This window comes from Polypterus senegalus, chromosome 1 (genome assembly GCF_016835505.1).
Source record: "Polypterus senegalus isolate Bchr_013 chromosome 1, ASM1683550v1, whole genome shotgun sequence".
NCBI lineage: Eukaryota > Metazoa > Chordata > Cladistia > Polypteriformes > Polypteridae > Polypterus > Polypterus senegalus.
In genome coordinates this window covers 266,974,464-266,990,824 of record NC_053154.1, presented here as the reverse complement: position 1 = coordinate 266,990,824, position 16,361 = coordinate 266,974,464, and the positions used below count along the sequence as shown (strand labels likewise).

Here is a 16,361-nt window from a genome sequence, read left to right as displayed (position 1 = left end):
TTTGGATCTTTGCACCTCCTTCAGTGGTATCTTTGGTGTCTTTGTTGCAACTCTAATTTAATGCTCCTCTTCTTGCCCAGTCTGTGTGTTTTAGCGGATGTCCTTCTCTTGTCATGTTTGTAGTATTGCCATATTCTTTTCATTTTATTATAATGGATTTAATGGTGCTTTGTGGGAAGTTTGAGAGAGATTTTTTTATATATATATAACCCACTGTTGATCTATACTTCTCCACCACTTTGTCTTTGACCTGTTTGAAGTGCTCCTTGGTCTTCATGTTGTTTGCTTAATGGTGTTGAAGAGTCATTGGTTATTCAAAACAAATCTATTAATACAGACATCATGTGTCATTTTGATTGCACACATGTGGACCGTAGTCAACTAATTATGTGACTTCTGAAATTAATGGTCACCTTTTTGTTTATCAAATTTTTTCAGTTTGTTTTGTTTCTTTGTTTGATTGGTTCGACCAAATCTCACTTAAAGTTTCATAGCAAAGGGAATGAATACATCTGTTCTCATAACTTTTTCAGATTTTACTTTTTTTATTTTTATTTTTATTTATATACAAGGCATTTTACTTTAATTCCACTTCAACATTTGGAGTATATTGTAAAGTCTACTACATAAAATCCAAATGAAAATCCATTTTAATTCCAGATTGTAATATATTAAAACAGGACAAACACCGAGAAGAATGTATACTTTCGCAAGGTACTGTAAAAATGATAAAATCAATTCGGAAACTGCTTGAAATGTCTTATTCATAATCAGAAATTATAGAAGAACAATATCATCTGCTTTTGTTTACATCTTTACTAAAATGCTGTCATATATATTGACTTATATATAGACCTAATCGTAGTGCTGGGTGGTACACCAGTTCATACCGAAAACGTTTTTTAATTTTTGTTATGATATGGATTTTTCTTATATCGCAACACTGGTTTAAATTGCCTAAACAATGTTCTGAACGTGGCACAGAGGGAAACTGTTAAGGGGGGGACCTTTTTCACTGCTACACCACTAAACACGCATCCAATGAAGTACATGCGTTAGTGGAGGTATTACACGGTGAAAATGGACAGAGAACATTCCAAAACTGAAGCTGTACCAGACAATAAAGTTGAACCTGATGACACAGAAGAACTTTTGCCGAAAAAAAGGAGACATGTCCGTTGCCTGGGGATACTTTGGTTTTAAAAATTTCGGATATGGACCATTATGTTCAAATGTGTGAATACTGTTTCTGTACTACTGGATAATACTGTAAGCCAAGTTGTACTTGTTTTATTTTTTCAATACTGTGTAATGTACCTGGGTACTTGTAATAGTGTGACGACATGTTGACTTTATTCTCGCCGTTTATGCTGAGATGAAAGTGGATATGTTGACTTTATTCTCATAGTTATTTTGTCATTAAAGTAGAATGTCGTAAACTAAACTTCATCCTAAAATCAATGTTTAATTTACTAGATTTTCTCAAACCCCATCATAAGTTATGTAGCACATTAAGTGCTTTGTGTTAAGTGTTCCCCGAGCTATGTTAATCGCTACGTGCTTCTTAAACTGACTTCCTCTTGCACTAAAAGGAGGCGCAGGCAGCACACAGAATACATTTATTTCATGATATTCCTGCTCCCTGTACATTTAGAATGCTAAGATAAATGCTTGATATAATTTTCATGATGAAATGCATTAAAGGATGTATTAATCATGTGGGGGCACGGTGGCGTGGAGGTTGCACTGCTGCCTCGCAGCAAGGGGGTCTTGGGTGTTCCCTGCCTTGAATTTGCTTGTTTTTCTGGTGGGTTTACTCGGCGTGCTTCAGTTTCCTTTCAAAGTCATGTAGGATGTGGGGTTTTGTTATGTTATATTGAACCCTGCTAGTGTACGTGTTGCTCGTATTCACCCTGCAATGTGCTGGCGCCTCGTTCAGGATTTGCTCCTGCCTCGCACACAATGCTTGCTGGGATTTGCTCAATTCTGAATGGATGGCATATTGAAATATGTATAATGAAGATTTTTTTTTAAGTTCTGAACACTCTGTGGTCTAAGTTTATAACTAGTTTTAATTTCACAAAGACGTTTATCGTGTGGTGATTGGTTATGTGGAGAAAGAAAAAGGAAGGATAGGAACTGGGGGTTTGGTACGTCAGATAGAGACAGCATGCATGCAATAAAGAAAGCCCGCTCAGAAGAACATCCATTGATTTCCGTGTTCGTGTCTCCGACCACGACCACCAGATCAGAAACCCAACGTTTACACAATATTTAAGTTAAACCTGTGCGATACCCATTCATACATTCAGTTTTTTGGAACCTTGTCACATCTGCCATCTCTACACTGAACTTACACCTGGGGACCTCTTACTGTGAGGGAGCAGCACTACCGCCATACTACCATGCATGTTTAATACCTGTTTTAATGCATTTCATCATGAAAATGATATCAAATATTTATCTTAGCATTTTAAATATTCAGAGAGCTGAAATATCATGAAGTGAATTTATTCTGTGTGGCGATCCCTGCCAGCGCCTCCTTTTAGTGCGGAGGAAGTCAGTTTAAGAAGCGTAGTGATTAACAGCTGGGTCAGGAAACACTTAACACAAAGCATTTAATATGCTACATAACTTATGATGGGGTTTGAGAAAATCTAGTAAATTAAACATTGATTTTTAGAATGAAGTTTAGTTTGCCACATTCTACTTTAATGACAAAATAAACTAAATTTGACATTTCCACTTTATTCTCGTAATCTTGACATAAGCATCAAGATTAAAGTGGAAATGTCGAGAATAAAGTCAACATGTCGACTTTATTCTCGGCATATAGTTTTTTTTCTTCTTCACTGTGGCCCTAATACGCTATACCACAAATAGCATTATAAATGCAAGTTGCAGTTTTATTATTTATGTATATAGCTTAGCTTGAAGCAAGGTTCATATTAATGTAGTTTGCCTTAATGATGGTTCAGTTGGTAAAGATGTCTCATCAGGTTGCACTTGTTTTATTTTATTTTTATTTGGTGAATACTGTGTAATTCACCTGGGCTTGAAGTAATCGTATTATTACTGGAAGTTGTACTATTATTTATTTTATTGTTAGTATTTATTGGTTTAAATAATATTCAGTTTAATGATGGTAAAGTTGTTTAAAAAGTCAGTTTAACATGTCAGTGGACTGAGATTGTTAACATTAACAGAAAGTGTAGTTGGTTTACAAAAAATATTTACTATTTATTCCTTTTCTAAGACATGTTCAGTGCAATACAAATTTTGACAAGCACCTCCGGATATTTTACTGTCTAAATACCTCTTTGGATGGTTGAAAATATGTTGTCAAAATTTTAGCTTAAGTTGTTTGCAAAATTTGTTCAATAAAAAGGTTCAATATTTTGACTGCAACTGTCATGCAATGTGATTCCTTCTCTTCATTAGTGCCACCCCCTTGAAAACTATCACTTTATGGGTCATGCAAACCTGTATTAATACTTGTGTGCACATTAAAATATTTTTTTGTATAATGTACAATTCTCATGACAGTGGAATAGGTTATTCTTAGCCACTCTACTGCAGTAATCACAGTGAAAAGTGTGGTTAACATCCACTCATGCATGAGAAAAAAGTACCAGTGAATACCGTGAAACCGGTATAATTTTAAAAAATACCGTGATATAGAATTTTGGTCATACCGCCCAGCACTACCTAATCATTTCATATACTGTATGTTATGCATCATTTTGTTGCATATACATTTTGTTTACCTACTGGCTTTTTTTACTGAAGACAAAAATTAAGCAGGTCTGTTTTTAAGGGGAATGAAAGTTGAGAAGCAGCACATAAAAAGAGTGAAATGTAAAGTTTAATTTGTCTTTTTAATGACTGTAAAATGCATTCTTTTTGGTGTTTTTTGTTTGGTTTTTTTTTCGAATCCCTCTTCCTTAACCCCCTTGTAAAGAGATGTAAATAAGACAAGATTGAGTACTGGAATTGAAGGGAATAAGGAATGTTTATTGTATATAACTGTCTTTTAATAGTATAAGCATTTAATTACATCAGTTTGATTACGAACGTGCTGTTCCAGACTTTACCTGCGTTACTACCTCCATTTATGTTAACAAGCCAGTATGTTTACGTTGAAATCAACAGAATAATCTAATACATGTTCAAGCAAACCTTTGAATGTTGTAAATAATCTATTGCAGTGGTTCCCAAACTTGGTGCTGGGGACCCACTATGGCTGCAGGTTTTTGTTCCAACCTACTTTCATTTTTCATTGGACACTTAGCCTAATTAAGTGAGTCGTTATTTCCTAGTTTCCGTGTTTTGGAGTCAATGTAGAAATTACAAACTAAGTTTAGTAGATTTTTATTAAAATGTAATAAGCAGTTATGTGAGGAATATGTTGGTTTTTTTTTTTAAGTAGTCAACAGTTTTCAACGTAATTTTCATTCTACTTTCCCAGTTGTTCTGGTTATTTAATTGATTATTTACTAATTAGCAGGTAGGTCTGACACTGAAGTCATTGTAGCTTTCATCATCCTGGGTGTCTGCTCTGCTGTTTGTTAGTTGTCACTATTAGGGTTAAATGAAGGGAGCAAACTACACAGGAAAAGGGGAAAATAATAGGAAAACAACAAAAGAGATTTGAGCATTTATAGCTTTAAAAAAACAGAAATATTTTCTAAATGTGTTATAAATGTAAAAACCATACTGTTGGGTTTTTCTGAATGCAGAACAAGAGAAGATTAAAAGACCAGCTAATTAAATGAGATCAGTTGTTATCGATTATTCTCACCGATTGTGAATCTATTTGGAACAAAACCTTGTAGCCACAGTGGTTCCCCAGGACCGAGTTTGTATAAAAGAAAAAAAGAAATCTCATTATGAATGAATGCATATGCATATACCATAAACTGACAGAGCACCAAATAGTCCAATATATATACCATTCATAGCACAAACGTTATGTGAATAGACCGATAACAAGGTGACAGTTCTGTTGAGTTATTTTTTGTTTAACCAAGCAAAGTAATTGAGCCTGGATAAACATGAATATATTTCTAGCAAAGCAATATTGTTTTGAGTAAACCAAAGCATAAATCAGAGAGTCAGTAGTACTTCTATCAAACCAGCAGTGCTACAAGATAAAGAACATAGTTTTACTTCAACTAAAATGCCTGCCCTAAAACAATTTTTCGTGGTGAAATTTGAATGCTTTTACCATCAAACCATGTACCACAATATCTGAACAGGATTCAGTAAATGAACCAACATTTTTATTTGATATTTTTGTGTATATCTTAATCCATACTTCATTATTATTTGTTGTTTAATATGATATGGTTGTTTATTTTTATAAAATGGTACATTGAAAGTATGGAGCTTTCAAGGTGCTGGCATGTAATGCCACTTGAGTGGATGTTTCATTACATTGTACCGCTTTCCAGTGGAATTCAGTTATTGCTCCCTGAAACCTGTTGTTAATCCTTTTTACAACTGAATTTGTGAATAACTTGGACATTGTGCCATTAAAAGTAACTATAAAAATCTGTATTAATTTCATAGGTCCAGCAGTTGAGCTCACCATGGACTTTGCTCATTCTTGATACAGTGCTAGTCCCCCTTTAAGCCTCCTACTTACACACTTTGTTCGGCTTACAAATGAAGGGGTAAAGTCTAGCCATGTTGGCATTCATGAAATCTATTGGGTTGGCTTGTGAACTGCCAGGGATATGTCGTATGGATGTTCTCGAGTTGTCAGTTAATCACCATGAACTTCTGTGTAAACAGTAAAAATTGGAGAACTAATAGGGTTAAATATGTTCATTGCAGATGTCACGGAGAGACTACCACAGAAGGCTATTCACTTCTAAATATCTTAAGAGATCTTGCATGTGGCAGAGGCTGCATAGGCATGAACATCTGGACTACTAAAATGAGAGCCCTTTCTTAAACATTCATGTTGAAGCATCTTTGAGTTTTACGACTTCATGATGGATGAAGATATATCAGCACTTAATGTTCCAGATAGCCATGGCTGAGATTCTGAAGCATTTTATTTTCTTGCTTGTGAAGGAAAATAGCAGGAGGTCTAGACCACCCAGACAGATGGCCGAAGCCTTGTGCAGTACAAAAGCATAGAACTGCAGAGGAAAGCAACATTTGAAATGCCCATAAAAATGGATTAACTGATTATTGATGTTACCTAATCCTTATAAATATCATATCCATGCTTAACAACGTTCTGTACTAGTAAATATTTTCTTTGTTCTATTTTTGGAATCATTTATTTGTATATACTATTGTAATACATACTGGAGCAGGAAATAAAGGTGGTATAAATCAGATACATTTTTGCTTTTGGGTGTGGTATTTTAGATAACCAGTTCACAAGCAAAATTATATACAACATATATACAAGCATGCTATTCAGGTTTGTACAATATGGCATTACAGTATGAATATGAGATTTACACTGGCATTGACTGCAGACTGTGTTATGTTGGAAATGTGCTAAAACAGGACACAATTGTACTTACAACTAAAGCATTTCTCCCCATATGCAAACCTTGATTCTGCCTCTGTTTGCTGCTGTTTTGAAAGATATACCATTTTCTTGGAGTGCATCATGTCCATAGAGGAAAAGGTTGACTTACAGTTTATAAAATTGCATGTTTGTGTCCTGAATATGTTTATGTTTACCTTTAGAAAGTGCACAAAAGACACAAGTGAGCTGCAGAAATAGGAAGGAAAGAGGAACGGCTTCAAGATAGTGAAACAACAAAAGAGAGAGAGAGAGGATGTAGGAGATGTTAATTACTTTAAAAATGAAGGAAACATTGTGATTAACAGTAATGGGATTAAGAATACCTGGAAATAGTACATGGAAAAGATACTGAATTAGGGGTTAGGATGGTGTTAGTTTTGAGAAAACAGAAAGACGCAGTTCTAGGTTTTCAGAAGAGAAGGTCACAAAATGGGTACAGCAGAAGGCCTAATTGGAATGGTGTGTAAAATGTTGAAGGTAGGGATAGCTCTTCACTTTGCATGGTTGACAGATCTTTGCAGCATGTTCATTTGTTTAGAAGGGGATTCCTGAAGACTGGACAAGAATTGTGCTCACTTCAGTCTAGAGAGGAAAGATCGAGGGGTTGGCAATCAAATAATGCTTTTGTTACCAAAGACAACTAAAGACATTAAAGAAACCTTGAATTTGTGTTCAAACAAGCATCAACTTAAAAGAACAATGCCGAGTCTATTATATGTTTTTGATGTCATTGTATATACAGCTGTATAACAACTTTGTGTTGTTTTTTTTTTTCCTTCCTAGACCAGTTGCAATTTCTGTACCACAGTGCCACCAATCCCGTCTCTGTACTACATAAAATGGGTCACTTACAGTATTAAATGTCTGCTTAAAATGGTTCATTTTCATATGTAAGATGTTTTGGGGTCTGGCTGAGTAATGTGTGAATTAGATCATTTTTGGCTTGAACATTTTCAGTTTGCTTTAATTAATAAGATGTATAACCCACTACACACACACATGTAGAAAGAACATTTTGCAGTTTTTCTTAACTTTGTTTTTTTTAATTGAAGAAGATCTTTGTTTAACAAGTATGTTGAAAACATTAGCCATCTCTTCTGCAGTAAGGTATATTAAAATATCCACTTTACAAACAGAGCAGCATTTCATTAGCCATATTATTTTATTAATTAGCAGACTATTGTAAATATTAGACGGTAAAAAGTGTTGTTTTTTTTTTTACTAGAATGTAGACACCTAGCAAAAACATTTGTTACTTTTTGACACCGAGCATGTTACTTTCTGTTCCTTTAGCAGTAAACTTATACAATCATGGGTTCTGAGGTTGGTATGTGCAATGAGCTACATATTCTACTTTTATGTTTCAAGCGAAAGAGTAAGTCTTATTCTTTTAAATGATCACAAAATAAAACATTATTATGGAATATGTAAAAAATTTGTTATCAAAAGGATCGACCAAGGTCAAAATACCAGCAAATGAAAAAAACAAGAACAGAATGTTAGAGCCAAAACTGACATTAGAAATCTTAATCTCAAAGCAGTAAACAGTTAAGAAACAGAGGTTGTATGTTCACAGTTGTAAGGGTAACACATAGGCCATCTTTGGTTGTGAATGAATGAAGGGACAGGAGATATTGAAGTTTAGGTTGCACAAAATTGTATGAAATGATTTCAGCTGGTTTACAACCTAATTTTGTCTTGCTTTGACTTGTGCATTCAGGACCTTTGCACTGTAATTGAGTTGCACACTGCTGCATCATGTATTGTTCCAGAAATATATACAGTATAGCATATTTGTCTTTGGCTTGATTGCAGATCAGCTACCTTATTTTGTAGTCCAAGTAATTTCCAAGCTTTTCCTTTTAAACAGCTACCTCTATAAGAGTCTACATGTGAAAAAAGGATCTGTTAGTCTCCTTTCCATTTCAGTTTGTTTAAATAGAAAAATATGTAACTTTATTTCAATCTGTGATCATAACTCTTACCCCTCATGGCACAGAAAAGATTTGCTGATAATAAATTTGCCAATTTCTACACTTCCTCAAGTATAATTACATTCTGTATATTGTAGTGTCTGCCACTGCAGGCAAAATTCTTAATGTTGTCTCAAACATTCATAGCACTTAAGCATAACATTTCTCAATTTTGAAAAATACATTTAGAAACACTTTTCTTTAACAGTGTTTCTAGTTATTTTTAAATTTAATCTTTCAATGTTAAATTAACGTTTTGCTCTGTTTTTGCCCTTTCATGGATGTATGTGAATACAGTTCTTCCACCATTATCCTCACCTAATATAGAAAAGGTTCTTCCAGCATAAATCATTCTTTTCTGTACTTAACCCAATTCTGCACCTAGCACCCTAATCCCTTGCTTCTTATGAGACAGTCAAGAAAAAGAGCATTAAATGTTGTTCTTCTAACATGTTTTGCTATTCATTTTCATATACTATACAACTCCATTATATTAGCAAAACTGAATCTGTTCTGTAAACCTGCTTACTGTTTGTTGACACACTTGTACATTGATAGCTGCTTTTACATCATGTCTGTTGTAGTTGATTACATAATCTGGTATGCCTCCCTGTGCCTCCAAAGGCTAGTCTGACAACATTTTTTATATGATGTAAAACAGCTTTTTGGAATCTCTCCAGTTTTTACTGATGTCTGGAAATTGAGGTTAAGTGTGTGCAGTGTAATCATTTAAAACTCAAGAATACATGTTACATGGACCTCTTGATTTGTTTTTTACCTTCTATTTATAGTAGCCTTCTACTCTATGATGACCATAATATGTCTTGTAGTAATGGAAATGTTACTGACAGTGTTGTACGAAAAGACTCTGGATATGAATTAAGTGTGTTTTTTGTTTCTTCAACAGAATGTCTGCTGTTCATAATACACTATGCGTATTAAACATATTCTAATACTTTTACTAGACAGAGTTAACAAATATCAGTGGTTCATATCTTGACTTAAGAATGTATTATTACACATATCTCAAATTGAGATCTCTGTAGAAGTCAACAGGAAAAGTCTATCAGTTGTGTAAACTTAGAAGAGTGTTACAGAAATCTTGGATTCAAACTCCAGCTAATCAATACTGAATTGTATCCAATCATCATGTCGACTTGCAAGATTTTGTAAATATCTCACTTTGGAATTAGGCAGAATTATATTTTGATACCAAAAATTGAATTTTGAATCATGAGAGAGTAATTAAAACTAGTCAAATAAGACGTTCATTTTTCATTAAACAACTTACCATACTACATCTTTTTCTTGGCATTGGCTCATTTATTGCTTAAATACTAAGATAAGCTTTGAGAGTGTACTTTTGTATTGTCGTAATGCACACAAATTAAGTTATTGTTCTTAAATGTGTTTTCATATTTTTCTTTTCTCTGAACTCGTCCATTACAGGGGTTTTCTAGTTATCTAGCTAGGCAAAATCCCTACAGTGAGCCTAGGTTATTTAAAGTAAGTTTTAAAAGAAGAACTCTGCTTTCAGCTAAATAAATCTGTGGTTGACTATCAAAATACGTTCCAAACCATTTTAACATTTCCATCTCAGAATTTACATTTAAAAATGAGACTAATAGTGACAAGTGATTCTGTATTATTGTACAAAGTTGTTCTTTTTTATTAAATGTTGAAAAGGTTTATTTAAAATGTGTTGAATTGCTAAAATTTGATGCTTTATATGTAACTATTCACCCTCAGTCTTCAGTGACACAGCATTCTAAACATTCTTTAACCCATTTCTAACAACCTCCACCATAAACCCCTTTTAAGAATAATGAAAATGTCATATTTCCAAAACCAATTCAGGTCCACATAGATGTATGTGCAGTTTGGTTTATTTCCAAACGTGATACTTAAGTGTGACATTACCTTTTGTAAATTTCAACTATGAGGCAATCTACTACTAAATTAAGTTTGAAATTCGGACAAAGTTTGTTTTTAATTTATATCTCACTATTGTAAAATCTACCATTGAAGGAGTGTGCTTACAAATGGTCCTAATCCAAAACTAAGTGACAGAAACAGGTAAGGAACTTCCATATTTACAGTGTACTGAAGAGTCTTTCATGGTAGTCTACTTTTATATGTAAAACTGGAAAGTGGATGTTAAATTAACCCATTAATTAATTCATTCATGTAAAGTATTCAATTAGCTATACTATGAAAAATTTGCACAAATATATATTTTCCTGCCTTTTTAATTGTGTACCCCCTTTAGTTTTTCTGAATTTAATGTTAATTCTTTTTTTAACTATTTACAGCGAGATGTTAATTTCGGGGGTGAGTAACAGATGAGAAAGACACTCTTATCAATATCTGCCAAGACCAGTACATTGCTTTACATTGTGCTATTTTCAAAATCATAATTAATTTTAAAATAGAAGTAAAACAACTGTCATGTGTAAGAACTTGAACAAATATATTACAGAAATGCTACAAAACAGACAATAAAAATACATTTAACTGCGTAGCCAGAAAAGGCACAGTAAAGTCAGTCAGTCATTTTCCAACCCGCTATATCCTAACGCAGTAAATGCTCAGTTACAACCATAAATTAGCCAATATTTTAAATTTAGTTAGGTTAACCTGCTTACAGAGTGCAGTATTTTGTTTCACCCACCTTTTTAACTATTGGCAAACTTTTGCTTTTAATGAAACATGTAATTTATTTTGTATGGTTTGATCCTGCTGACATTCTACCACATTTTACATTTCTGATAAAATCATTTCTGATAAAAAGTGTTCTGTGCACCACAGTGGATTAGTATCCATAAATCCTTGACTGTTTTTTCTCTCCATTTTTTTCTAAATACTTAAAAAGAAATTCTTTATGAGGAAAATTGAAGTAAACTATTTAGAACTAATTTGAGCATATTGTTAATGATATGCTGATTCAGGGAAAAATACAAGAAATCAAAATCTTTGTTGAAAAGAAGCAACAAATGTTTTTTTTTTTTTGTTCCTTTTTATTAATTTTATTACAATCCATACAAATCAATCAAGTTTTTACAAAAAGAAAAATTAAGTTAAGAGAAGCAACAAATGTTGAAAAAGTATAGGGTTCTTTGCCCAGAAATATGGCATCTTTCCAAATTTTTCACAGAAATAAAACCTGCACTGTTGTTATTATCAAATATATGCAGACCAGCCAAACCAAACTGACCAAACCAGTGGCACACTAAGACCATGTGTCTGAGACTGTTTATTACTAGAGTAAACCTTTGAGTAGCCTTTGGAACCCATGCTTGCTTTGCGCTTGTCTACAGTTTTAATTTGCAGTAGGGTATACACAACCAGGGAACCATATTTGTCTTAAATTATACTAAGTGGTTTCACAGATGGATCAAAAGAAAATAATTTGTGACCACTTACATTTGTGACATTTTGTAATAACCAAGCAAAAACGTTAAATTGGGATGTTGTCAGATGGCAGATTTATTATCTCTCCATTAATAAACTCATTAATACATTTTGATTAAACTTATTGCTGATATCTGACTGACAGATATCCTCATGTGTGCCATTGTCAATTGCTTCGTTCAAAATGAGATTTAAAGTTTTTAACAACAGATGTCTGAGGTTTACAATACGGTTTTTGCTCGTTTCTCTGACCAATTAGAAATTCTAAAATTTATAGTAATAGTAATTAACTCTTGATCAATAATATTTCCTCATAATTTGTAAACTTGCAAGTGGAAACAAACTGGGGGGTCCTGAAAATCATTTCTCTTAGACAATAGAAGACTTGTCTGGCTGCAGTGTAATAAGAAATATATAATAAATACAACAAATCTAAGGGTGGCACAGTGGTAGTGCTGCTGCCTTGCAGTAAGGAGACCAGGGATCCTCCCTCTGTGGAGTTTTTATGTTCTCCTAGTGTCTGCGTAGGTTTCCTCCGGATGCTCTGGTCTTCCCCCACAGCCCAAAGACATGCAGGTTAGATGAACTGGTGATTCTAAATTGTCCCTAGTGTGTGTGTGTTCGTGTTTGTTCACCCTGTGATGGACTGGTACCCTCTGCAGAGTTTGTTCCTGCCTTGCACTCTCTGACAGCTAGGATAGGCTCCAGCACCCACCTCCACCAATCAGACCATATTCTGGACTTAGTGAGTTTGAATATGACTGACTGACTGACAACAAATCTAATTATGACAATTGTAAAGGACTGTTAATAGACATCATGGACAAAGAAGTATGTGGATGACATAACTGCTGTATGCAAATCCAACAACAGAACAGACACACAGTGTACAATCCACATTGTTCCATTTTGTTATATAGCCAACTTCACTGAGCACGTCTGCCTAGCTTAGAGAGGCAAATGTAATTTGACTACAGCACATTAATATATTTGCCTTTTTATGTAAATGTATCTATTTGACTACTGCGCTTGAATTAGAATGATCATTTTGATAGCTTCTAGTACGATTAGTAATGATCTTATTTGTGTGTGTGTATACTTACAGAACGATGTACGATTGGGATTAAATCGCGCAACAGAGACTTTGGTTAATGGAACTATGATGCAGACGGAATTAGGAGACAGAGTCGTTCGTAGAATAAAAATAAAACCGGGACATTTTAACGGAATTGTCTACCTGACGCTGTCATCTTCGTATTTGCCAGTTTGTTATTTTTCACTTCCGTACAAGTGTATGTAGCGATTTAGTTTGGCCTAGCGTAGGGCGAACCTGGAGAGGCTCGGGTTTGGAAGGGGCACCGCCGCTTCCTGTTGTGCTCTTGCGGGCCCGCCCATCTCGTCTTCTGTCTAATCGGCTGCCAGTGGGCTGCTGTTCCGGTTTTTGTGAGCGTGCCTTAGTAGCAGAGCAATCTGCGCGCCGTGCTGTTCGACTGGCAACAAGAGGGATCAAGCTCATTTTATAGCATGCCCGCTTTAAGGTAAAGGTAGCTCGTCTCATTTCTGAATCCGTGGCCGAGAGAAAGGCGATGCCGGGCATGCTGATGTTTCATGCAGTGTTTCACTGCTCAGTCTGCCGCATTTGTCGGGTTCACGGTTCATAACTGAATTTTTGACATGCTGATTTTTGGCAATGTGGCAGTGTCCGTTTTATAGTTGAAACTTTGCAGTGCTTTTACCTGCGTATTAAGATGTATAGTTTTCTTCTTTGGAAAGTGTAACTGCTGTGGAGTTTTTATTCAGGCTAATTCTCCGTACTTTGTGGAGTGGGATGCTTTGCTTTTTATCAGAATGATAAGTGGCTTGCTGATGCAGTATCGGCGGGCTGCATCCGAGAGATGTTACTCCGGAGAGTGCGGTTTATGTAGGACTCAATGACGCCTGGAAAGTTTTTTATTTTTCTTTTTTTCAAACTCGAGGAGTGAAGATGCGTTAGAACGCACTCGCAGTGGCATCTCTTACCCACACCATTAAACTAAGAGATTTAATTGTAGATGTTTGGGTTGGGGATGAAAACTGAAAAGCTAAAGGATCTGGATTTAAAAAATCACCACCACGTACTGTATTGTTAAAGTTGTGTGTAGAGCTGTGCAGTGTGCGGAGGGTTAGTAGCGCGTGCATCTGGTGACAAATGACAGTAGTCGAGCATGTGGAGCGACAGGGAGGTGGGAGAGACGAGCCCCCCCTACCCCCCTCACAATGTAGCAAGGATAATTACAAAAAGAGAAAATAGAAGCTTTTTAAACAGCGAGGATGTTCCACAAAAGTCGGCGACTTTGTGTGTGTCCGCCCCCAGATGCGTGTTCAGCAAATATGTGAAATTCCTGATGGTAAAACAACGTACATTCTCCTATAGGCATAGCTGCCAGTCTGCCTGCATCTGTCGTGTTCACCCTTTCGTGTCACTTGTATTTTTTTGAGGTGATTATTTTAAACACGTGGGAATCTGCGTTGGAGACTGAAGAATGTAGCCTTGTGTCTCTTTTACCTGGGAATCTTTAACGTCGGCACGACTTTAGTTTCAGGCCAATTCGTTCTTTATCCATAGCTGATTGTATGATTTTGTGTTTTATATATATATTAGTATATGGTAAAATTTCAGTTTCATTACATGAAAGTTTTATTTAGAAAGAAAACTTTTGCGCTCCTTCGAACACGCGCAACTGTCGTTAACGCTTTTGATGTGAAACAGATACTTTGGTTGCATATGTCATTTTTTATACTAAGGTGTATTTTATTATCTTACGAAATGTAGTTTAAACTTGTATTTTGTTCATGAAATTATCCTACACTTTTTATTGATTAAACGTCCACTTCCAAAATGTAACAGTACGCAAGGTATATGATTAAGTATTTGATAGCTATTTGATTGTTAGGAGTATTTCAGTGTCGGTAGAGTTTTGCCACTGGTGAAATATTCAAAAGTTAATGTGCTTTGAATTTTTCGTACATTTCACAGTCGGTGTTCGCAAAATGACTACTTTCTGTACCAAGATTTGACGTGCAGTTTGCACTTGTGCTGTGCGGCCCTAGAGGGCAGTATGTGTTAAATTCAAAATACAGACCATGTAAACATTAACATTTTTCGACAGGTATCAAGATTCTTTACGTAACAGTTGGTACGGTGGAATTAAAGACCTTGCATGTTCTGCTGTGCAGTAGTTGCCTTTGATAATACTTTGGAGGGTTACGTCCTCTCTAAAGCAGTACCAAAAATTTTAAATAAAAGTTGTTTTTTGATTTTGATCTGTTGTTAAGATCTGTGTGTTCATAAGTGATTTTAATTGTACAAGTAATGCATATATGATTTTCTTAAGCTAGTTGCTGTATTTTTTTTAACCAAGGTTAGTTTTTGCCTGTAGAAATTTCTGATATCTTGCAACAGATGTCTTAATCTGGAAGTTTGTTTACCTTTGGGTGCAAATGCACTAATGCTGAATTAGCTAGACACTCAATAGTTTGCCAGCTCAGTACATTTAAGCAAGAATAGGCAGATGGATAATACTTTATTTGTCCCTAGTGTTCAGAATTGAGCTAGTATGAAGCAAAAAAGTCTGAAGTAATGAAATGTAAAGTTTTTCATTGCAGGAAAGAAAAAATGGTGAACGTTAAACAATATCAATTTGGTGGTAGAAATTACACTTGCTTTCAATTTGTCTTTGATACAGAAGTTATTAAAGACATTACATGGGAGACAAAGACTTGATTGCAGGTGTATGAGAACTCATTTATCAGAGACAAAAATAACCTAGAAATTCCAAAGTTCATTCATAGCCTACATAGGAGGAAATCATTAAGGCACAGAAATGTGTTCCTTCTTTCAGGTTGGAAATTCTTAATTTTAAACAAGGGCCACTTATTAATGGCTATTGTATTGTCACATCTAGAAAGAACTTTTTTATTTTGCACTCTTAGTCTTCATGTCCAGATGATGACTGCATTGGGAACACAGAGTTGGACAGAGCGGATTGTCTTATTTATTATTCATTGGAGTCACTGACAGAAAGACTTTTTTGACACAAAACATACTGACACTTTTTAGAACCCTTTGTAGGATTTTATGCTAAGATAAGAAAACGGTTTGATGTCAACAGGTCTTTAACTTAAGTTGTGAAGTCATTTGACAAAGTGTATCTAAAACAACTTGAAAGAAAGATAACTTTACAAATTTAAAATAAAAGGCATTTTTTTATCAAGGTGAGTTTGCTGGATTTTTAAAAACTGACATTTCATGAGCTGTCATCCTTATATCTAGCAGGTTTTAACACTCTTCTAAAAGCTTAGATTTTATATTTTATCTTGAGCAAGGCCAGGGGCCTGTGCTAATATTTGCCAAGTGTCATGCAGCAGGTTATTTTTTAATCCAC

At 34.9% G+C, this 16,361-nt stretch overlaps 1 protein-coding gene across 3 annotated transcripts in view; it reads left to right on the top strand.

Moving 5' to 3' along the window:
* The window catches only part of LOC120541666 (adenosine kinase-like), a 562,677-nt gene that overhangs the window by 10,570 nt on the left and 535,746 nt on the right, over positions 1-16,361 (top strand). Inside the window, exon 1 of one of the 3 annotated variants that reach the window (XM_039773547.1) lies at positions 13,379-13,475. The exons of the other annotated variants lie outside the window; for them this stretch is intronic. Coding sequence (XP_039629481.1) covers positions 13,462-13,475 — 14 coding nt within the window. The 5' untranslated portion in view covers positions 13,379-13,461. Of the gene's footprint in view, positions 1-13,378; positions 13,476-16,361 lie in introns of those variants that run through there. 3 annotated transcript variants of the gene reach the window in all.